At 40.5% G+C, this 23,276-nt stretch overlaps 2 protein-coding genes across 6 annotated transcripts in view; one reads left to right on the top strand and one right to left on the bottom strand.

Moving 5' to 3' along the window:
* Positions 1–23,276, top strand: part of LOC114160960 (protein phosphatase 1H-like) — a 148,207-nt gene that overhangs the window by 110,289 nt on the left and 14,642 nt on the right. The window contains exon 1 of one of the 5 annotated variants that reach the window (XM_028043924.1): positions 20,461–21,025. The exons of 3 other annotated variants lie outside the window; for them this stretch is intronic. In XM_028043924.1, the coding sequence (XP_027899725.1) occupies positions 20,790–21,025 (236 nt within the window). In that variant the 5' untranslated portion in view covers positions 20,461–20,789. Of the gene's footprint in view, positions 1–20,460; positions 21,026–23,276 lie in introns of those variants that run through there. One more of the 5 variants, XM_028043923.1, reaches the window with a different exon arrangement.
* On the bottom strand, positions 1,043–16,962 carry il17rel (interleukin 17 receptor E-like). Its single transcript, XM_028043922.1, has 18 exons — positions 15,966–16,962; positions 13,998–14,025; positions 13,612–13,761; positions 10,743–10,849; positions 10,035–10,149; positions 9,465–9,509; positions 7,261–7,400; positions 6,742–6,813; positions 6,590–6,644; positions 6,336–6,499; positions 5,665–5,709; positions 4,595–4,649; positions 4,323–4,468; positions 3,607–3,666; positions 3,453–3,510; positions 1,773–1,889; positions 1,323–1,373; positions 1,043–1,239 (listed from the first exon to the last, which is right to left on the bottom strand). The coding sequence occupies exons 1-18, from the start codon at positions 16,071–16,073 to the stop codon at positions 1,130–1,132; spliced, it is 1,626 nt and encodes a 541-aa protein (XP_027899723.1). The 5' UTR covers positions 16,074–16,962; the 3' UTR covers positions 1,043–1,129.

Below are 23,276 nucleotides of genomic sequence, written 5' to 3'. Positions count from 1 at the left end.
GTTTACCGCACAAAGGTTGTTTTTTTTAAGGCTGTACAAAGTCTATCTGTCTGATGACCTTTTTATTCCGAGTGCAGCTGCCGTAGCAACCAACCACCGTCCAAGCCAGAGAAGAGGAACGGCATGACTCTGCCACTGCTATGTTTCACTGTGGGAAGTGTTGTTCTATTGTTGATGTGTTGCGTGTTAAACCTCGCACTGACTTCAACAAAAGTGCGGAAAAGCTCTTCACGCCTGGGTCGAACTATTTTGACAACGCTTTGTCTGAAGGGTTGTGTGATTGGCCGAAGGTTTGTTGCCAGGTTTTATGCAGAAACGCTCTCCGACATCTGCAGAAGATCACAGAAAGCGTCTGAAGAAGATGTGGCCTCAACTTCCTTCTTGACAAAATGTAAACAACAAAGGGAGTGGCGTCAGACTGCAGTGGTTGTAAAAGACCACGAGGGAGTTCTTCTGCTAGTGCGGGCGCGTTTGTTTTGGTTGTATTTACCCAGAATGTCCTGCACACTATATATAGTTTGTTTGCTGCTTTTGGAGCGGTCTGTCCGGTCTGTCTGCGTGAGCTTGTGAATTCGAATCGTGCTGGACTCGACCGCAGCGATACTCAGACTTAATTATTAATTTTTTTGGTCCCCATCAGAGTTCAATTACGTTTTCACACCTGCACAAACGAAGCGTACCTTCCATGAAATTCGAGAACATGCTGAATATGACCAGGTGTTTCTCCAGTTTTTGTGTTGTGTTTTTTTCCCACAGTTTGCACAAAACCTCTCGTAAAAATCAAATTTGTTCGTTTTTACGCATTTCAACATTTTATTGAAAATAAACTCTTAAATAAGGACAAAAAAAAATATGCATTTCCTCTTGACGGGTTTTAACTTAAGACATTAGCGTTCAGTTCATTTTCACCAAAACAAACAGCAGAGCACAAAAATAGATAAGTACGAGTATAAAACGGCAGTGAACTACAACAAGCAAGCTACTGAGCATATTTACAGTGGAAAAACATGAAATGTTGGAAGAAGGAACACAAATGGATTCAATGGAGAACTTCGGCAGTTTTTTTTTTGTAACATCTGCTATACTGCACAGTGCAACCGGTGCTTCAGACCCAAGCGCCGTTCTGGGGTCAGTTCAGGAGCAAGTTGGCCTTCTCGTTGTTTCCGCTCTTCGCCTCGCTCGTTTTGAGGACCCTCCGACTGACCGGGAGCTGCGTCTGTACATCAAACACGTCGGCGCCTGCAGCGACGCGAGGGAGAGAGAAGAGATGCGCTTTAGGCGAAGCTTGACCTTTTGAAGGTTTTGACCAAATAAAGTGTTACCTGTTTTTTCGGAGAGGGAGACGCCTGTTCTTCCTTTTCTACTGCGATAAACTAAAGCACACAGGGGGGGAAGCAGAGAAGAAAGCAGGTGAGCTGGATGAACAAACCTGTGCATGCTATAATGAACGCTGACCTAAATAGAGGTGATTTTAAGTCGTCCGCCAACCCACCCTTTTTTAAAAAGGAAGTCAATTATGTGCATACAAATATTTCACAAGGTTGGCAAGGAGAGCGCCGGTGTACACAAACAACAACTTTGAGCTGTTTGAGTTGCTGAGTTTTTGTACATTCATTGTGACCAAGCAGAAAAAAGAAAAAAAAAAAAGAAAAAGATTAATGACTTTGCAAGGTTGCGAATTTGGAGCCGAGCCCAAACCAATACAGCGCTCCTACTGCGATGTGTCAGCAGAACTGATAACACAAACGGCAACATTTGTTCTACGCACTTACCTCGAAGCAGTAACCAGAGCACCAGAGTGATGATGATGATGCCAGAGAGGCAAGCGGCAGCTGGTAGAATAATCTGTGTCAAGTCATAAGGAGGAGCCGGGGAAGACAATTTGGACACTGGAACGAGAAATTGAGCTTGATATGACACGTGTTTTTTTTTATCTTTTTGAAATTAGCAAGACTAGATTTTATGTCCGTGTATGACTTAAATGATGCAGCTTACTTTTCGGTTTTCACATGGAAAATATATGCAGTGTTCCCCTTTAAAGTCCAAATCTCAGTAGGGCGGTGTGTGTGTGTGTGTGGGCGTGTGTGTGAGGATGTGTCTGCATCCTGGTTGTAATGACAAAGGAAATGAATCTGGACGAATGAAAATGCAGCTAAGTTTTGTATTTTCTAACTTTGCTCCCTCACCTCAGTAGAGATTAGCTGAAACAACAGTTCACTGCTTCTTTTTTCCTTTTTTTTTTTTTTTGCACGAGTGAGATTCTGTCAGCTGAGAAGCAAAAACGGAATTAGGATTTTATTAAAGAGTACCAATTGTATTTTGTGGAATTTGTTTAAAATCTGGAAGAAGTTGATGACGTACATCATTTTCATACTTAATTCATCCACCAACACACCTGTCTACGTCTTCGTCCATCCAGCTGTTTTCCTTATAATCTGTCTTTGGTTTTCCCAAATTTACAGCCAGTAAACTTTATATAGTATCAGGGTTTCCCCCAGTGTATTATAAGCCTGGCAGGCCACCAGGCTTTACTTGGGCCCCCACCAGGCTAAACATTGCTTATTTATTTTAGGTTTGTTTTTAATCTTTGCATTTTTTAAGACTTTATAGTCTGTATTCAAGCATTATCTTCCAAAAAGACGTAATTATCAAGTTATATTTAAAAATTTCCAGTCGACTTTAAACATTTTTTCACTTTTTTAAACATTTTTTAAATGATAACCCTAACACCCCAACCACCAGGCTTCCTAAAATAATGGCCTAAGCCTTTTTTTGTTCTTTTTTTTTTTTTTGAGTAAGTTAGTTTTGGGGGGGGGACATAACATAAAAAACACCATGACTTTATTACCAAAAACTGATTTAGACAAAAAGTAATAATAATTAAAACCCAGTTTTTTGTAAGCAAAGAGAAGATTAACAAAAGTTGCAACTGTTACGTAGTGATATAATCAACAAGCTAATTAGTGCATGATGTCACGATCCGTGTTTTTAATGCTGACACTGAACGAATGAGAATCAGCTGTGTAGGGAATAAGCTTTGAGGAACTTCTTCTTTAAGCTACACTACTGGCCATAATGCCAATAAACTCTTGCATATATTTCAATTCTTGCAAGAAGACACTGTGCACATTCTGCTCTTTACAACTACGAAGTGAAGAAGAATATCAAAACAAGATGTTCCGCCAGTACCTTCGGGTACAGTACGTCCTGCTTCTATTTAGTCAAAAACAACCAAAGAAAAAAGATTTGGGGGCTCATGCTTTTGTAATTGCTCTCAAAAAGCGTCAAGATCAGATGGAAATGAATGCCTGAAAAATAAGTTCTGGGAGCAACTTGCATGTCAAACTGGAGCATTTCCTCATATTAAAAGGAAAAGAGAAAATCCACCCATGAATAGAGATGGACAGGTTCTTTGACGGTCTGAGACAGGCAGTAACAAAAGCCGTACTTACTGCAGCGCTTGGTGCAGTGAACGACTGTGGCGGCATACTTCACATCAATCCTCTTCACCTGTACGAATACAAAAGGAGCATTCAGCGCCGTTGCCTGATGGAAGGCGCAGAAAAAACCGTTCCTTTTTAAGAATCTTTAAGAGCTTGAACGAACCTGTTGACAAAGATTGCACTGTTTGCCTCGTAGCTGTAAGTCAACAGGTTTCAGTTTCTCCTAAAAGACAAGAAAACAATAAAAACATTACAATCGGATCCTGTAGGGGATTTAAAGGTTCCCATAATTGCTGGGGGAGGGGGTATTTCCTTTTTATGGCAGACTTTGGGGTTGTTTGTGTTGCTGTTTTCTCTCTGCTGGAGCACTTTAAGATCTGCGAATGCTCAAATCTATCTTCTCTCCTCCTGAACCAAAACAAGACTTCCCAGATCAACATCTAAACTACACATTTCCTTATTGTTATGATTAACCTTTACATCTCTCCGATGTCTCCTGGAAGTGAGGTCAAAAGCCTAGAGTCAATGACACGATAATAAGTAATGACACGATAATAATTATCCATGCCAGTGTTCTGCATGGAAATGAGATGTAATTTTACACTTCATGCCACAACTTCCTGCATATTCTACGTGGCTGGCGTGTTGACAGAAACACATCATAACACGATCTTGGAAGCGTAATTACTTTTATGGATCTGTTGATAACGGAGACACTCGAGAGAAAATCTATTGCTTCCTAGCAACATATGTAGGACATTTGGAGCAACACACAAACATTGACTTGCAGGAAAGACAAGTCCAAGCATGTTTAGTAAAAAAACAAAAAGAAGAACAGGACAAGAGTTCACTAAATTCATATAACTTGATGATACTCACAACGTCTACAAGTATTGTGTAGGTCGTCTGGTCCAGTGGTGATTCTGCAGACGTCCCCCACGGCTCCACGGAGAACTTCGCCGTAACTCGTGATAGAATCTGCAATTCTTCATAGCCATGTTGGCTCGACACGATCACGTCCCAGACTAGAGAAAAATGAAAAAACAAAATAAAAGAGGTTACAGTGAGTTCCTGAAATGTGGCCTAATGCAGAAGTTCATTCGGAAACATTTTTATTTTCATCAGCATCATGATATGAAACAAAAACGCACCTTTGATGCTGTCAGCAAAGGGGCATCGGATCCAGGACTGAGAGCCTGCCGTGAACTGATAGATTTGAAATGTTAAAAACATGCAGGAAAAGTCCTAAAATATTTCCGCTACACATGGAAAACATTTGAAAGGAAATAACATTATTTCTGCTTTGTTTCCAGCTAGCTGTTGTGGCTAATTGCAGACAGAATTCTGAAACATTTTAATAGTCTCCTGCATGTGTGTGTCATTTAATATGATATTCTTAAAATATTTCAGACTTTTGTAACTACATAAAACATTTGGAGTAAATTGCTTTGGAAAGCTGAGAAAAATCTCCCTTATGTGGTTTATTGATAATGAATTACCAGGTAGCTTTGGCTCCAGTTCACTTAGATTTTCCTAGAAATTTCCAAAACTCAGGCTAATCCCTTCTGGTTTTATTTAGAATCTCATTTTTTTTCAGCGATACTAACAAAGTTGTAAAACAGGCTGCTGTCAGTTGAAGGCTTCACCTTGCACTTCAGCTCGGTGTCATTGCTAATGAGTATCGCATGCTTCCTCTCACTAATAAATTCCTGATGTCCTCAACAAGCTCCAAACCCTGATGGAAGCAATTTGACTGTTTTTTGGGAAAGAACCAAATTAACTTAATTGTTCCAATTCCGCACAGTTTCTAGTTTCAAAGTTTCCAACTCCATCCACCGGTTGAGCTAAAGATAAAAGGGCATTTAGCCACAGTTTGGAGAAATTCGGGGGCGGGCTGGAGGTTAGTTGATGAAGTCGGGATAAATTTGGTTAGCTAGCTTGGTTAGTAACTAAGCCTGAATTTCAAAGACTAGCTTACGTTTGGTAAGCCCAAGTGACTCAAACCAGGCCCGACTTTAAACATGTTTGTTTAGGTTAACTTTGTTAGCCTGACAAGTTTTTAACATTTCATTCCATATTTGTCTGGGCCAAATAAAGAGAAGGACTTGCTCACTAAACAACCAGAAAGATGTTCATGTATATATTGACTTAAGAGGTATTGCAACAATGATGTCGTTTATTTATGTCGTGTAAAAACGCCTGAAGAGATAGAAATCCTTACCTTCATGCACAGCTGAGGGTGGGGATCCACTTTAGCAAATGTGATCTGAAAAACATTGGTGAATGCAAAGGTCATTTACCTTAAGTTTCATCTTAGATAATTAGGTTGTTTTACTCAAATTTCCAACAGGACTTTCTGTTTCATTGGCTATTTTTATAGCAAATACAGAATGTGAAACTCAAATGACACGCCTGGGGCTTTAAGCCAAAGAAGATTGGTTCTCCGGCTTTCCTGTGGCTACACAGGTGGCTGCAGTGTTTACAGCGTTTGTAGGTTGAAAGTGAATGTCGGGATAAACTCATTACTTTATAGAAACCTCGTAAAGTGCAAAGTGACGCAGTTTACTACAACACGTAAACAGTTCTTGTTGAAAGCCGCTCGGTTTGAGAAATCCAGAATGCTCGGCAAGAGGGAAACTGTTTACAGTGTAGTGTGAATGTTGACATCATGCTCCATTTTTACATTAGCGAACCAGTATTCCTCCACGTCCACATTTCTGACCCCTTGCTGTTGCCCGTTTGAAGAGAAGCCGTCACAAACTTGTCATTGATGAGAAAACCGTCATTCTGAAAGTTTTAACCATCTCAGGATATGTCTGTCATGTTTAATTCAATGTTTGTCTTGAACTGTAGTGGTACACCAACATGAGCACAACGATGTGTATCTTATACCTTATCTCTGCTGACATTCTGTGATGAATCGGGCAGATCCACGCAGACGCCATCCTCTCGTTTCTCACATAAACCAGCCACAGCTGCGACGGGACAAGCTGGTTCCCATATCAACGCCTCCTCCAGCGGATCAAAGGTGATTCCAAACCACAATTCTTCTAGACCTGCAGGGAAATCGGGTCAAGCGTATAATAAGGTCTCAGCGACACGATGAAATAATAACGCATGAGTAACACCATTGTTTTTCGACTCACGGTCTTTGAATGGGCAGACCTGGACTCTCGGGGCATCCATAAAAGCCGACCAGCCCTACAAGGAATTACATAATGAGTAATAAAAGTTGGCATCCTTTCATGAAAGCGATTACTCATCGATCCAAAGGCCGGATTGCTGGTAAGGAAGTTACCTCAATACAAAGACAAGGCAAAGGTCTGGAATATTGAAGGACAGCTGTCTCGAGGGGTTGCTCCTTTTTTATCTGAAAAGGAAGAAAATCCGTCTTTGTTTTTTCTTCCCTTTAAGTCCAATAAAGTAGTTTCTACCAAGCACTTCTTATGAGGGCTGTAACAGTGCGGTGAGTGCGGCATTAACCTTTGTTCATTGATTAAAGTGAGTCAGAGTAGAGGTATGGAAAGTGTATGAGCGATGAGTCACAAGAAGAGATTCAAGTAATACAGGATAGTCTAAAGTAGAACTTAAAAAAGTTAAGTTGCTATTTTAAATGTAGGCGTGGTGAGGTAGGTAGGAATGACTTCACAACAAAAGCAGGTTTGCAGACTATCCGACAACACATTTTGTGTTCAGGTAAGCTATCCAACAGTGTATTGTGATTCTGTCAGTTGTTAACTCTTTAATAAGAGCATCGTGCAGTGATTTTTAAGGTTTGCTGCCCTTAGTTTTGACAACACAAGTCATAGTTTCTAACCAGAGTGTAAGCTCCCGTGCCAGAGCAGATGAAATCCTTGAGGCAGAGTCGGAGATGGTAGTCGTAACCTTCAAGCATGTCCGACACACTGACTGCCAGCTCCTTCTTTTCTGGGTTTGCAGTGTAAGCCAGCTTGCCAGCTAAAAGAGACAAAACAAAGCAACAATCAGAAACCGAAGCTGGCAATGAGAATAGAAAGTGTGGGGTTGAATTCCTGTAATCTTCCTGGCATGAGGAGGAGGTTATTGCTCGACTGGTGCCTTCCACCAGCCGCCTTTTCTGCTCCAGCAATAATAAAATGTTTTGCTAATGCCAAGGAAAGCATTCTACATGGTTTTTGTTTCTGTTTTCATAAATAGGATACATCTCAAACCGTGTTTTAAAGAATGTGCAGTCCTGAAAACCCCAGTTCAGGTGACAGAGCTCAGCACTTTAGGATTTTGAGCAAGAAATGATTCCTCAGCCAACAGTAAAATAACCCTTTTCTGAAACACGAAATAGTAATTTTTGCATTCAAAGACATTGATGAGACATGCAACAAAGCAGTAGAAAACCTGTTTTTTTTCCCCCGCACAACAATTAATCGAGTACACCCAAGGTTGTGCTTTTCTGGAACATGAGCGCGATTGACTATGTCAAAAACCCACATTGGTCAAAATATCATTAGAAAACAACTTTCTTACAAAGGCTGGAACAAACCAAGCCACTTAGCTCCACCCTTCTATTCCACGCTGTTTGTGAAGATGGTCTGTGAAATCTGCAGTGCAGTCTTGTACTTCCAAGCAAATATATGCCTGGTTGCAGCGATCACGGCTTTAGTCAAACAAATAGCGATGAAGAAATGACGTACTGGTTGTAGGATCAGAGATAAGTCACTTCTTGCTGTAATTCCTTCCTGACATATAGACTCAATCACTGTCTTTGCATTTTAAGTACGTTAAGAACACTCAGTTGCACAGCTGGTATTTCGTAGATGTTTACGGGCTTGTTTAAGCGGCACCTTTAAATGTAGCAAATATCCACTTCAGTCATAGAAAATAAATGCAACAAGGTATTTTCTTGCTCTTTCTTTGATGTAATTGTTTTGTGTCTTGTTTGTTTCCTGGGTTTTTTATTAAGAAGTTTTCCTCAACACATGACTTTGTCTCTGGTCGTTACTCAGCTCCACAGTTAGTCATTCTTCCCCATATTCCGCTTGAGATCCCATCTCCTCTGCCACTCTGTCATCACACAAAGTGATGATTTTGTTCCTCAATATGGCGAAATCTGGAAACATCTGGACGTCCAACTTGCATACTCTGCTAAGTGTTTGGGATTTTCAAAGTCCTTGCTTTCTGCAGAACCTTCATACTTGTTTTGTTAAGAGACGCCTGCTCAGCCTGTAGCCTCACTGCCTTTGAAGTCTACATTTCAGTCTTTCAACTCTGTCACCACCTATTGACCCTGACAGTGAGAGATGGCCCGTACTTGTTGAAAGAAACTCTTGGCTTCAAGACTCCGCTGTATGGGAACAATCAAGCAATTCTTTTTCTTAGAATTGCATCTTAACACACCCTACGACTTTTTGCCTTTGCACTGTAGAGTCAGTGTCGTGTGGGGAAAATTTGTAAAGAAAATTTACTCTTTTGAGATGTTGTGGAAAAGGAATTCCAACAATGTGGTCCACAAAGGATGCATAAAAAGATGAATCACTCCTCCTGGGTCAGGAGGATTTCTTCAAGTATCTTGAGGTCAGTGACTGCAGTAACCTGGGAGCTGCTCCTGTCTGTCATGGCAAAACGAGATAAGAAGCTCTTGATTCACCAGCCTGTCTCTATTTCAACAATCAACTTTCCCAAGAAGATATGGATCTTGAGCAAAAGAAGACAACCCTTGCTATGGTCTGAAGAAATGATTGTTCTGGGTAGGGTGGTCTGTTGGATTCAGCCTTAGAGAATGGGTGAAATGGTTTTGAACTCGGTGGAGAGACCAAAATAGACCAAGAACTCTCTAGATGAACTGTTCATGTCCCTTATGGCTTAGAAATGCCTTATTGCCTAGCAGAATAAATTGAAGAAGACTGCTGGGGGAGAGAGACGTCGAGGTTTCCTTTCATGACCTGTTGCGTCAACAACTGAATGAAGTGTACAATAGTGGGAGGATAGATGGATCCTGCAAACATAAAATGTTCTGTAGACTCAGAGAAAACCAGGATATGTACTCACTGATGCATTCAGGAACATTTTTTCTCAAATCTTCATGCGAGCATTCTGTGGAAAAAGAAAAACAAAGCTATGAAATGAGAGCGGAAGAGATGGTGCAACATGTAAAACAACTCTTCCACGCCAGTGTTTTGTGGTTTACTCTATCAGGACAATCTCAAACCCTTCTGAGGAACATCATATCGCAAATGACTCAACACCAAACAATGTGGAGTATTCGGCATACTCAGTTAACACTCATACCAAAATAAGATTACAAAAAGGTTGCAAAAAAAACAAAAAGAGGCACCAAAGCGGTCATTGCTCAGTTGGTTGTGATGTTTTTGGCTAACTTATATTCACCCCTGTTCATTTTTACAAATTAGTTATGTTCAGTCATGGTTACCAATTGACTAACTCTTAGTGTGCTAGTTCCTGTTTCCATTTGTGACATAAAGGAAATACTTGGAACCTCATTTACCTTTGTTTTAATGAAATGTAATCTGCACTTCCAGTTGGATGCCTGCAAGTATTTCTGTGTTGCTATAGTTTGGCTAACCAAGAGGAAGAGGTGTTTTGTTTTTTTCTTCTTACCAGGGGTACGGTACTTGCTAGCCCAAGTTATGCCACAGTAACTTGGGACTGTTTTCACCGTTACTTGTAGGTGCTGGTTTGGAGACACTTCAGTGTAGTCATTCTCAACTGTCACCTACAGGCAAAAGATGGGGAGGAAAAAATAAACAAACAAACTCCGGTTATGACATGCATGTCACGCTTCAGTGACTTCACCATCTTTTGAATACAGCTATTCTCATGTGAATGCGATGCAAAATAGAAATTTGAGTGTTGCTATCTCCTGGCATTAAATGAGCAACGAGATGCGAACCCTTCGCAAAACACATTTAACTTTCAATTTGTCTTGCATATGAAACTTTGCTGAGGAGCTGTCCTCATCTGCACTTAACAATGGAGACAAGGTGCTTTTTTACATGCTGAGCTTTCGATTCATTCACACCCATCCGACTCAACTTTTTTGCAGTCAAAATCTGATTTGTATGAATAAAGCACACAAAATTCCAATAAATATTTTACTTTTGTGATGGTAGGGCAGTAACTAAGGCGTTCAAGTGAGGCTAATGTGAAAAATGTACTTTAAACGTTGGCTTTTTAAATGCTTTTCTGTAACATCATGTTGCTATGATGAAGCAACGATTTACCGCAAGGCTTCTTTTTGGACCCTGGAGGATGCTGTATGTTATTAAAAATGTACTGCAGAGCAGCATAAGTGTCTGCAAACATTACCGGCAGTCCAGACATTGATCTCCTCGATGCTTTGGTGAATTGCACGATTTGGCATTTTGTCATCATCCCAGCAGTGCTGGTGCAAATGGAAACGCCGCTGACGGAGTCTGGATCCAAAACGAAGAAGGAAACAAGTCAGTGAAAAAACAACTCGGTTATGACAAAGAAAATGCTCACTAGTCAGCGAACTGTTGAAAACTATTAAGCCTTGGCAAGTGACTGGATGACTGGACTGCACACTCAGTCCAACCTGAGGGACTTCCCCACTTCCGTCCAAACAGGGAAGAACTTTGCAGGATGTCTCTTACACAAACAAGGATGTAATGCATATGTCTGCATGTGCCCTTTTTAATACAAAAAAAAAGGAAGAAGAATCTGACCTTATTGTTTACACTATTAGTGCTGCCAGAAACATGAAATGTCAATTTGGCCTGTTTTGTCCTTCAAAGGCCATTTTTATTGGAGCGCGACGGGTTTCGCAGGGGAGACTTCCTCCACTCCCCTGCATCCAAATGTGTTCATAACCTGACTAATCTCCAGGCTTGCCTGACTACAGCCTATGAATTACTCTTACAACTTCCTCCTCGGGTTATATAAGAAGAGATGGGCCTATTCCGGGTGCAAAAGGCATATTCTCACTCAACTGTGTGCTTCGGCAGCTGAACGTGGTGCATAGGAACTCGGCATTATTTTAAAAGTCCATCATCCCAGCTGGTGATTGATATTCCACCACACCTTTGTCTTTGTTTAGGATGAATAAAAATGAAAAACAAGACATGGCAGTTGAGTTGGTTGTCATCAGGATATGATTAGATGTATTAATGTCAACAGCTAATTAATTTTTTTATTTTTTTTTTGCTCCAATGACTGCAACTGTATGCATAAGGCTTTCTACTCATAACACTGATAAAAACATGCTTCACCAATTATAATAAGAAAAAAAATACTGACGAGTGAAGAGGGTTGTTTATTTTGCTAGATGGAAAATATTCTCGCTTTATGCGATTCATATCAACGATTCATGTCAGGAATCACATATTTCAATTTGACTGGCCACATCTGGGCCTGATTTCAGCCAGAAATCACTTAAAAGAACCTGTCAGACAGCAGGAAGCAGGCAAAAATATCTCGAAAAGCAATAAAGAAATTCAAGAACAGAGCCACTCTCCAGGAAGATCACAGTTACGCTACAAGCTCGACTCACGAGCTGCGTTTTCAACACAAATGGCCACAAACCTTTGTCTGTGTCCTGCTAATGTCAAAGACACAAAATTTCGCAATTGCTGTGTTTCCATTACATAAAAAATAAAATTAAAATCACACTTGAGTAAGCCTGTTCTCGCATTGAGTCATTAAGAATCACGGCAGCGACGGATTTAAACAGCTATGTGAGATATATTCATCATTCAGCCATGGCGCTAGCATGCGATGCTAGCTGATGAATCAGACGTTAGCGTCTTATTCGGGCGTTGGAGCGACAAGCCCCCGCTTTACTTGGAACTGCATGCAGCGTTTTTAGGGGATTCAACATGTTGGAATGCTTTATATTGTCTGGGGGGAAAAAACAAACTACAAACCACAAAGAAGACTACCTCCTCTCGCCTTCTTTGTGGTTTTTGCCAATAGTCTTTCCATTGCAGACCATCTATTTCGATATTCCTGGAAAAACCACTTCATCGCAGCGCTAAAACATGAGGTTTTTCTGTTTCAAAATGGCCGTGTTTCCATTAAGCATATTTATTTTCAGAATTTCAATTTGCCCAATTCTATAGTCAATGCAAACGTCTTAAGTGGATCTTTGCTGCATGCATCACATGTAGCAACATGGAGTGTGGCAGGCACGCTGACCTGACTGGGAATTTAAACTCAGCCCAAGGGGCTTAATTAAAACTGGCTTGTTTGGAGGTGCTTCTCTGAGATCCAGCCACAATTTGTCTCCTACATGGAGGTCAAATCTGTGGCAAATGTTACCTAAGGCGACTTTACGTCAGGCCATTTATGGCCTCCTGATTTTGGCTAAATGTCAGCAGGAACTGACCCTCGGGATAGTTCAAATAAAGCGAAGAGTTTTTACCATATTTAACTTTTATGGCTTCATTCCGGGAATTAAATTAGCATTTCCTGTTTTCTTTTTATTACTTATCTTTCACCTTTTGCTTGACCTACATACAGACCTACATTTGAGGAGAGACGGAAACAAAGATTGAACGACGACGTTACAGCCATAGTTTCTTCGCGTCACCGTTTGTTAGTTTCATCGTTTTCCCTTCGTTTAGGTCTATTTTCTCCTTTCTTCCGCTCTGGTTATGTTCCGTCGCTCGGCCTGCCTCTCAGCGCAGCTGTTTTCTATCTCCTCATCGCTCCTCCAGCTGTTGCTTCTGCACGCCCACCCTTCGTCCTTATCAGACTTTCCCCCATGTTACCTGTGTTCATCTGGTTTTCTCTCTCGTTGAGCGTTACTGGAAGAGTTTTGCTGAAGCTATTCCTTAATTTGGTTATCACAAGACTTCCACTTCCCTGTGTGCATTCTGGTCTGATCCCTCCACCACACATGACTATGCTTTATAGTACTGGCCGTATGTTTGGGGTTTGTTGTGGATGAAAGGAATGACTCTGCTGCTTCTTTTCTCCTTTGCCTCCCACTCAAAAGTGTCGATTGTTCCCGAAACGCACGAAAGAACACGGTTTGTCTAACCAGGTAAGTTGCATCAGAGTTGTAGTGGTTGAAACGTTGCAGAACCCTGAAAAGGTCAAAGGACATAAACACCTCTCAGAGGCGTTGTGCGCAGCTTATGTGGAAGCTACGTCAGAACTTGGCAAACTTTGCATAGGCAAAGTTGATGTCAATGTAGTCGTCGGCGCTACCTACCCATAAGTTGCACAACCGTGCGGATTTTCAGGTGGAGTCTGCACTGTTGCTTGTCCTCGCACTTCATGACGGTGGAGATGCTCACGTTGTGGATCACGCTGGTGATGTTGAGGCCCTCATCGGGGTCGTGACACGCAGGCGCGAACCAATCTGTTGAAGCCAGAGACGAGGACGCTGAGTCGGATGCTTTGGAGGACATATTTGGCATACAAGTGAAACTTTGGTGATGTTGCGATCCTAGTAAAATGACTGGGATCATTTTGTACTCTGGATAAATCAGAGTACAAAAGAACAACAGTCTTTTGTTGCTCAACAGATTGAGATGTTGTCTTGAGGTGTTGTACAGAAACGTTTACGATGCTTGCGCACGCGTCATTCATACTCACAATCTGGACGGGTCCTGCAGCTGAGTCCCTGCGGAGGAAAAAAGAGAAAAAAAAGAAAGGGAGGCGGTCAGGTGAAATCCTTTGCCATTATTATTGTGAGCAGTAGAGCCAACAAAAATAGTGACCTGAAGAAGGGTTTTTCCGCATCCTCATTCCTTTAAGGTGTGGACACGTGCGCAGCTTTTGTAAAAATCTAACCAGGAAGATGTTTATTTTAAATGTCTCTAATTTTGGCCCGGTGCCTCCTTCTGCTTTTGTTCTTTTTCTGTGACAGGACGGCTTTGGATTACTAATGGGGTAAATCAGTGAGTAGTACTGAGGACGTACAATAAATTAAAAAAAAAACCTCCTGACTCTGTCATCCCAGGGAAGTGATCGGACTGGAAATGCTTTTGTTTTGTTTTGGCCACAGATGTTTTGACAGACTGTGTTTATTGACTGGAATAAAATTTTATCATCTCGACTCATGTGTGACAAGTCGGCTAAATCAACAGAGACATGAGAGTTTTGACCTCTGGAAATTCTGACCAAGAGTCACCAAATTCTGACTCTTGGTGAAGTCACCCCATTGACGATTTATGCCTTCATTTAGTACGTAGATATTCCCATTTTTGGTCTCCTATTTTGGACCTGAAACTTTTTTGCCTTTTTTTTTTTTTGCATGTACCTAAACCGTTAGATAACAGTTTCTCCCTCTTGGTGGTTAAGCAGTTTTATAAATTATGGAGATTGATTTGTTTTACTTCTGATCCCTCTCTGGGTGAGTCTAGTCCCATAAAACGTGACAGATTATGACCTACGACAGGAGACGTTATTAAATTTTTATTTATTCAAGTCATATAACCACATGTTCCTATGGTGAACCAAGTGCAGATTATGTTCTTTAAATCAAAGTAAGTACACAGAAAGCATCACTTCTGGCAGGAAAGAGTTGTCATGGAAAAGCAGTAAGCTCTAAATTACCACAAAAAGGCCAAGTAAAAAGTGAATCAATGTATTTTCGGAAAAAGAACTGCTACAAAACTGGAAAAAGTTGCAAAACGACCAGCACTCGTGTACCCAAAAAGGTCAGTCATACAGAAACCCAAAACTGGTGGGTGGTCAGAACAAAAAACATGTTTTCATTCTTTTTATACGACAACTACGAAATTACGAAACAACGAAGGGTCAGAGACAGGTCCTTCCTACAATGAAAACCACAGAGATACTAAACAACCAGCACCTGTCTGAACTTCATTCAAACGTCCAACAGCGGTTTACGTGAAGTAAGTCACACACTTTGGGTGGATGACAGGAGGATGATGTCAGCCTACGGGGTTATGAAACGTCACAATGTTTGAACGTTTTGTGGGAATTGCTTGCTGCATATTTCAGGAAGACATCAACAGTGATGTAAGAAAGATTAAAGATGCAACTCACAAGATAAAACTTGCACAGCCCATAAAAGTTGTTTTAAGAGCGAGCTGAAACAGCACCAGTGAAGGGAGAATGAAAAGAAGTAAACACAGACACGGGTCAGCTGTTTCTTTTCTTTTTTTTCTTTTTTATCTACTCGTAAGCAAACTCAATTTCCCTAAACACCTGGGTATGTTTCCCAGTATGCTGCCTCATGAGAATGTCTTTGTTATCCCAAGTGACTCAGTTTTGGGGAAGTCACCTTCCAACTATGCTCTTTCATTATTATCCTTTTCCTTACTGTCACTGAGAGCACTGAAAGGTTATCCCTACTTCACAGTGCTTACCTCAACGCTTACAAACTCCACAGAAAGATTTACTGAAAGTAAAGCAAACATCCCCGAAAACCAAAGCAAGCAGTATCTGTATGACCACAGAGGGAAGAGAAACTACACAAGGATAAGTTTTACTGGAAATCTCTTTGTTTTCTAAGTGAACTGAGCAGCAGATGGAGGCTTAATTGTAGCTAGTTAACAGGTGACAGCATGAGAGTAATTGAGAGCAAGGCTTTACCTGAGAACACCTGGTCTGACATCTCTTGATTCTCTCCAGCCGAGGGCTTTCTGCTGCAGCTCCATTCAAGCAGCAGAAGGAAATCAACAAGGCAATCCAGTGAATCATATCTTTTTAGATTTGAACTGCTGCTCCTTTTTAAACGTGCTGTCAAGCCGGGATCCACAACTGGGCGAGGTCTGCGAGGTCTGTGAGGTCTGCGAGGTCTGCTAGGCAGCAGGATGGGGATATCATCTGTGCTTGGAGCGTGGGTGAGCACATGAAGAAGTGACAGCTAGAGAGGAGGCGGGGCTCCACTGCACTACATCCTCTAACCTTTAATCATTAGGTTGTAAACCTGTTGTAACTTAGGAATTTTACTATTGGCTCTCTGGAGAAAGTTGTCCATTTTAGCAAAGATGACAAGCTGTACTTCACATTAGCATACACAAATATGTTGTTGCTTTGAGTTAATGTTTCTAGAAACAAGGTTAGCTAGTTTGAACCACATACTGGACCAGAAATCGCACCCAGCCTTGGGAAAACAGTAAAATGATGCTCTGTAATGACCCTAATGTCAGATGGTTTTGCTAAGAACTAAAGTTCTAAAGCAGGAAACACGGTTTGTTAAGTGTTGGCTAAAGCTAACACATTTATGAATTCAAAAATACCTTTTTGATCCCAGAGTGAAATTAAAGGGAGAGAAATTGCCTTTTATTTGCAGAATGGTTAGCATGACCTAGTGTTAGCTACATTTGACCAGAAAAATTGATGGTTTATTACGTCAAATACAAGGTAAGTGGGGCAGCTTTAAACAAACAGTGGGTCAAAAATTGTAACCCAGTTGTGTTTAAAAATAACTTTAAAAAAAAACAGAATTATGTTAATATTGGGCTGTGTTGACAACCATTTTAGTATGAAGTCAATTTCTTTGATACTGCTTGAATAAACTTGCAAATAATTTGATTTAAACCTAAATATTACTGCTTTAGTAAGCTAGGTGAGGGTTTAATCTTCAACAGTCTTTCATTATCTTAATGTTAGAAGTCATTTTAATATTTAGGTTTAGCACAATAACTTACCTTCGTTTGTGTTTATTTATATATACAGTGTATATATATATATATATATATATATATATATATATATATATAGCTATTACCTCATAGAAAAGAATGCAATAAAATACTTGTCAGAGACAAAACGTTCAGATACGATGAGCTCATTGTTGCAAACCTTTCCCAAAGCCACGGGGCAAAGCAGCCGCTGTACAAAGAGACATATTTCCTGTATACTGCCTAAAGGTTAAAAAAAACATCTCAGAGTGTGTTGCTTTGGTTACCATCAAAAGATAATTTTTCAAACCACATGTAACCTTTCCATCTTTTAGTCAGAGCTGCTGCCTCTGGCAACTCCCTATGAATGTCAAGAAATCCGCTTCCTCTTCAGCTCGACGCTCTTCTACTTTCTGAGATATGGAAAAACAATGCTCAAAATACTTCAAAGGCTCCCTTTGAACAGTTGGTAAGTGAATTATCCTGTAAATGCTCCTTTAAAACTACAAGCCAGACTATTCAATCAAAGTCCCTTTAGATAGAGTTTTTCACCTTAAATGCAACATTTTGTGAGCAGCCTTTCAATTTGATCTCCCTAAAAAAAAAAAAAAAACTTTATTATACACATATTTCTAATGATATCTTATTATTGATTCATCAAATACCTCCTTGAAATATGAAATACATGAAAGTGGCCATAGTATTCACTTTTGCATACCTATCTGGTCCTCTGTTTCCACCTATTATGATGTCATCAACTCAAACAGTAATCACATGAACGTCATTTTTGATTATCGCCAATAATATCCGACATTTCCCCTTGAATAAATCTTAAAATTACCATAATGGGCGTCACGCCACTTCATGTCCTCGCTATAAATCTTTTAAAGATGCTTGTGCCTTTAAAGAACTCCCTCGTATGCTCCTTCCTCGATGTGTGCAATACATCATGTCCCCATTCTCTCACAAAGCCCGTATTTTCCCGCACTTGAGAAAGGAACCACCACAAGTTGTCTCGATCCTCACACGAACCTGATGCTGGAAAGGAAGTGTGACACGTTGCACCCAACACTTTCAGGGTAATCAAAGATTATTAAACAGTCATGTTATCAGTTTATGAAAAGAAATATGGGTCATGGTAAAAACCTGTGGGAGCAGAAGCTGCTGTTTGTGTTTTAAATCTAGCCAAAGATCATAAATGGCCATCACAAGCTTCACTGGAACTAATTATCTAGATTGCTACATTCTCACCATTTCATTACCCAGAGGGTGTGGGGAAAAAAAGTTTTTAAATACAATGACAAAGACGCAATCCAGTCACATGTGGCTCTAATAATAGTGGTGAAAACAATGATGTCAGAACAAGATGAAAGCCTGAAAGCCCACAACGCAAGACAGACCTGGCAGTTTTTCCAAACATGATTAAATGGACAAAACAAACAAAACAAAAACCATTATTCATTTGGCTCAGAGCCAAAAATTTGATAAATTGTTGAGACAACATAGCAGACGGACTGGAGGGTTGAGGGAAGACCTCTTTATTGTAGTGTTTCACAGAAGAGGCTGAAGCTTTTCCTGGAAACACGCTGTGAAAGCCCCTCGACTGTCCCTGAAAGGTTAATATTGAATTTCCCTCTGCACCTTGTTGTTAGAGCGCCCTCTAAAGGAATTGGGGCGTACTGCAGAAAGTGTGCCGCTCCAAAAAGGAATATGTAGTGAAAACATTTTGCTTGCACAAATCTTTTATTAACAACACAGTATTTATAAATGTAAAGGGTTTTTTTTTACCACTGAATCTTTTATAATTATTATATATTGTAGCTTCCAGATACTGACTTAAAAAAAGAATGTCTTTGAAAGCAGTTGCTTAAAAGTTAAAGTTAACTATTAATGAAGGAGCTCATATGGCGTCTTTTGCTTCTATCCCCAAAGCTAATGTGGGAATTGAAATAAAGTTCTCACTTTTCTCAATATTTATGGTATATAAGATACTAAATCTAAATTTCAAACACATTTTCTGAATAGATGTTTTAAATTGTGGCTCCAATCAGTCAGACAAATGGATGTTTTAGCGACGATAAATGGATTTTGCTTTTAAGTCACTTGGATCCACCCAAAGTGTGAGCTGGCTTTATTAATCACTGGTGGCGGTTCTTGATGTGACGGTTGCCCAGGGCGACATTAGATGGGAGCGGGACACCCGAGAACCAGAAAAAGAATACATGTATCTCATCTGTTTGTCCTTTCAACGAGCTTGCTGGTGAATACTAGGTTGCCTGCTTTATGCTGAAAAAATACAAAATCTGATCATTACTGGCAGCATTTTAATTCTCGCCGTTTTTATATGTATGTAAATATGGACAGGTGATTTTTGACCTAACTAAATGAGTGCAATGTCTAGTACACAAATGTCCACAATGACATCAAAACTGCCAGAAATGTCTGGAAGTCATATTTAAAAACGGATTCTGAAGGAAAATTGATAGGTTTATTTTAATTCCTATCTAGCAAAGATTCAGACCAAGGCAATTGTCTTTTCTGCAGAAAATGAGGGAAGATCCGAGACGCGACAAATCGCTGTAAAACACTGTCTTGGATCAACTCTGCTAGATCTTTCTCTGCATTTCTCTTTATTGTATAGAAAAAGGAGGTTGGGCTTCTTCACACAGAGAATTGACCAACCGTCTTTACATTCTGGCACCGCCTGTGGACATGCCCTTACAAGGGCATGCAACTGACCACAACTAATCAATTACAGATGGAAGCTGATACCACAGGAATGTCAAAGTCTCTAGCCTCCAGGCAAACATCCTACAAATGGTTAATAGTATTTCACAGAAGAAAAGAAGTCAACTAAACTACACACAAAATAATAATATGAAAACATAACCTTTCAAATAAACTCACAAGTAAATGAACTTAGATAATTATTCTAACAAAAATATTGCTATAACCTCTACCAACTAACAATTGCACGCTGTTTTATACCGGCCTCATAAAATCCTGTTTACACGTATTCATGATGTGACCAGCCAACGTTTTTCAGATCATCCGATGAGTGGCAGCAGTGGGAGTCCTCTCAGATCTCTCTGGTTGTCAGGGACTGATTTACCTTTGACCTTCTGTCAAGTCCCTTAAGCTGCTCACTCTGCACTGCAAAAAATAGCCTTTAAGTCTAACCACAGAGAGGATTCAACACGCTTTGAAACCTCACTGCTGTGGGAGCAATATAAATAATGGGATTTATTATCATTGTCAACTACTGAAGATGTTTTTTGTTTTTTTTTAATCTGTTATGAATAATTAAATCAAATTTTAAGTGGCGAGTCAAAATGTAGGTTATATAGTGCGTTTTTGCATTAAAACTCTAACGCCTGCAGTTTATGCGTGGTGCAGGCTGTGTGTTTTTTTTTTTGTTTGTTTTTTTGCAGCGCTCATCCATGGATGCGTCACGTGACCCCTTAATCTGCCACCGTATTTCCGCGTTCACGCCGTTATCAATGACTCTTTATGGAGGTACACCAGCAGCGGCGTCGCTGCTGTTGTTATCATCGCCCTGCACGGTGGCGGCTGACTGTTGTCTGCTCTGAATCAATGAGACCTTAACTACCAGAGGAGCTTCCTCCATCTCATCCTCATCCTCATCCCCCCAGCAGCCACCGCTTCCTTTCGAGCCCTGTCGTCGAGCAGCAGCGCGGACGAGCTGGGGGGGAATCCGGGGAAAGGGAGCCGCGGCGCCGCGCACCGGCCGACGGACACAGCGGCGCGGCGCGGCGGCGGCAACAACAACATGCTCACCCGGGTCAAGACGGCCGTGGCCGGGTTCATGGGTGGGATCATGACCGGGGGGAGCTCCGGTGGGGCCGGGAATTCGTCTTCGGATTTGCCGCTGAAATTTCCCTACATGAGACCTGAGTTCCTGGGACTGTCCGCGGATGAAATCGAGTGCTCCGCGGACCACATAGCCCGGCCCATCCTCATCCTGAAGGAAACCAGGAGATTACCGTGGGCCACCGGATACGCTGAGTAAGTAATGCAGCTGACCTCAAAGCAGCTCCCGTGTTCTTTGTGCGAATCTTACTGAATATGTGAGCTGTGCGCTGGCTGTTGGAGGCCCCAGGGGAACGTAAAGCTGCAGGGGCTCAGGTTGCACCTGTTGTGACCCACATCCACGCAGCCTTTGGCTGGGTGCAGCGCATCCAAAGGACCACAGTCCTCTGAGCATATGCTTGAGTTTTCACGTGCAGATTGGTGATGCTTTTTCTCCTGCAAATATCAGTTTGGGTCGGACGATATGGCTGGAAAAAAAAAACGTACAATCGGGACGATATTAATAATGGGCTGATATCAATAATGATTATTATTTTAAATGTCCGAAATACCGCCGCAATGGTGACGTTACCTTTTCTGTTTTACCCAGTTTTCACTCATCAACGTTGATTTTATTTTTAAGCAGTTATTAGGCACATGAAATTGCTGCTGCCTTACTCAACAGGTTGCTGCTAGGTAACCAAAGAGTGAGTGAGGGAGTTGGTGCCACCTAACCTTGCATAGAGGTTGGGGTCTCAAACCTTTCCTTTGCCTACATCCCCCAGAAATCTGTGCTGTTTTGGATTGGAGTTAAGTAAAATTATTGAATATTCTGGTAGTTAAGGTTTTAGGTTAAGTTAGGTTTGAAATCCTACAAAAAATACAAATTTAGGGAGTGGTCAAAAAAATTCTGTTTTGTCTTTTTTTTTTTTCGTCGGTCAAATTGGCTTTGGAAGCATTTTTGCAGCCTAATAAATCTTTCCAAATGTGATGATGCTTGTAAGCAAAGACACTTAAACTGGTCAGGCTTAATGAGAAGATAAATGGAGCAATTCAGGAAGACAATCTATCATTAATCAGTTGCCCCAATGTAACTCTGGAGGAGCTGCAAACCTCCACAGGTGTGAGAATTTTTCGACACAATTTGATGTGCACATCACAAATGAATTCACATTTATTTAACATTTGTCACTTTTCTTCCAGTTCACCTCCTTGTTCCTTTTGTTTTGGCCTGTCCAACTTCTCCAACGGTTTGCAGCTGCCTGCAGCAGGAAGCTATAAAAGTTTCCATAAAAAAAAAAATTCTAATTTTTGAAGGCATTGCTTAATCATTTTTGCCATTATAAGTGATTTATCTATTAACTATGGCCATGTGGTTTAAAATAAAAATAAAAACAGGCAGAAAATTATTGTAGTGAACACTAATTTCAAATTTATCTTAAACACTATTCTTGAACACCTGGAGTCTTGGGAGACAAAACTCTGCCAACTCCTGACCTGCACTTACTTTTAACAAGCTTGGGGGGTTATTTCCAACTATCAAAAGGATGTTTTTGTAGCATAACGCAACAAAGTTTGCTAACCTTGAGAAATAACCTAAATTGCCTGATGCTAAAATACCAAGCGTCTTTCCGTCTGTTCTTTAATTTATCGCGCACTCATCTCGCAGTAATCCTCAGAAAAGAGACGGAGGGTCTCGAGCGGATTGTTGGAGGTAATGAGTTCAGCTCAGATCAGCGTTTATCTGTAATTAAAGCCCCTTTTCTTCTCATTACAGGAACCATTTTGCCTCTGGAGGCACATTGGACTTTAATATCCTTCCAGCTGATAATAAAATACAAAGAAGTTAAAAGTCAGCGTCTCATCTGAACTGAAGTTGTTCTCGCGAGAAGCTGTTTTATAATGCTATCACACAGTGTACATTTGAGGGGATTGCTATATTACTCACTACCTGGCACAGTGGGACCCTGTTTTTTTATTGAAGTGAATTCAATCAGTTTAAACAACATAAATTAAGATTGTTTTGCTAATTAAGTTTATTTTAGATGTTGTATGGTCATTTTAAGTGGGTAAAAGTTAGTTTTTATTTTATTATTATTTCCCAGAAGCATATGTTAAAATATTTTTTTTCTAATCTGTTATTATTTATTTCTGCTACTTAAAGTTAAATATCCACATACTTTAGAAAAAACATACATACTTTGGCTAGATGTCCTAATTTCATAAGAACTGTATTTGTGGATTTTGTATCTTACAGCCTACTGGTTTGCCTAAAATAACTTTTACATCGAATCTTTTGCTTAAAAAAGAAAAGCATGACAGGCCTTACAATAGCGCAGAAAATGAGATGCGTTTCACAATGGCAGGTTTGAGTAAAACTAAAAATTTGACTGGTTAGGGCAGTGAAGTCTTTCTTTCTGCCAATGTTGAAGTCAGGACAAAATGAGTTGTGGGAGCACTTCCAATG

This window comes from Xiphophorus couchianus, chromosome 17, assembly GCF_001444195.1.
Source record: "Xiphophorus couchianus chromosome 17, X_couchianus-1.0, whole genome shotgun sequence".
Taxonomy (NCBI): Eukaryota; Metazoa; Chordata; class Actinopteri; order Cyprinodontiformes; family Poeciliidae; genus Xiphophorus; species Xiphophorus couchianus.
The sequence above is the reverse complement of the archived record's forward strand: the minus strand, read 5'-3'. Positions and strand labels throughout refer to the sequence as shown.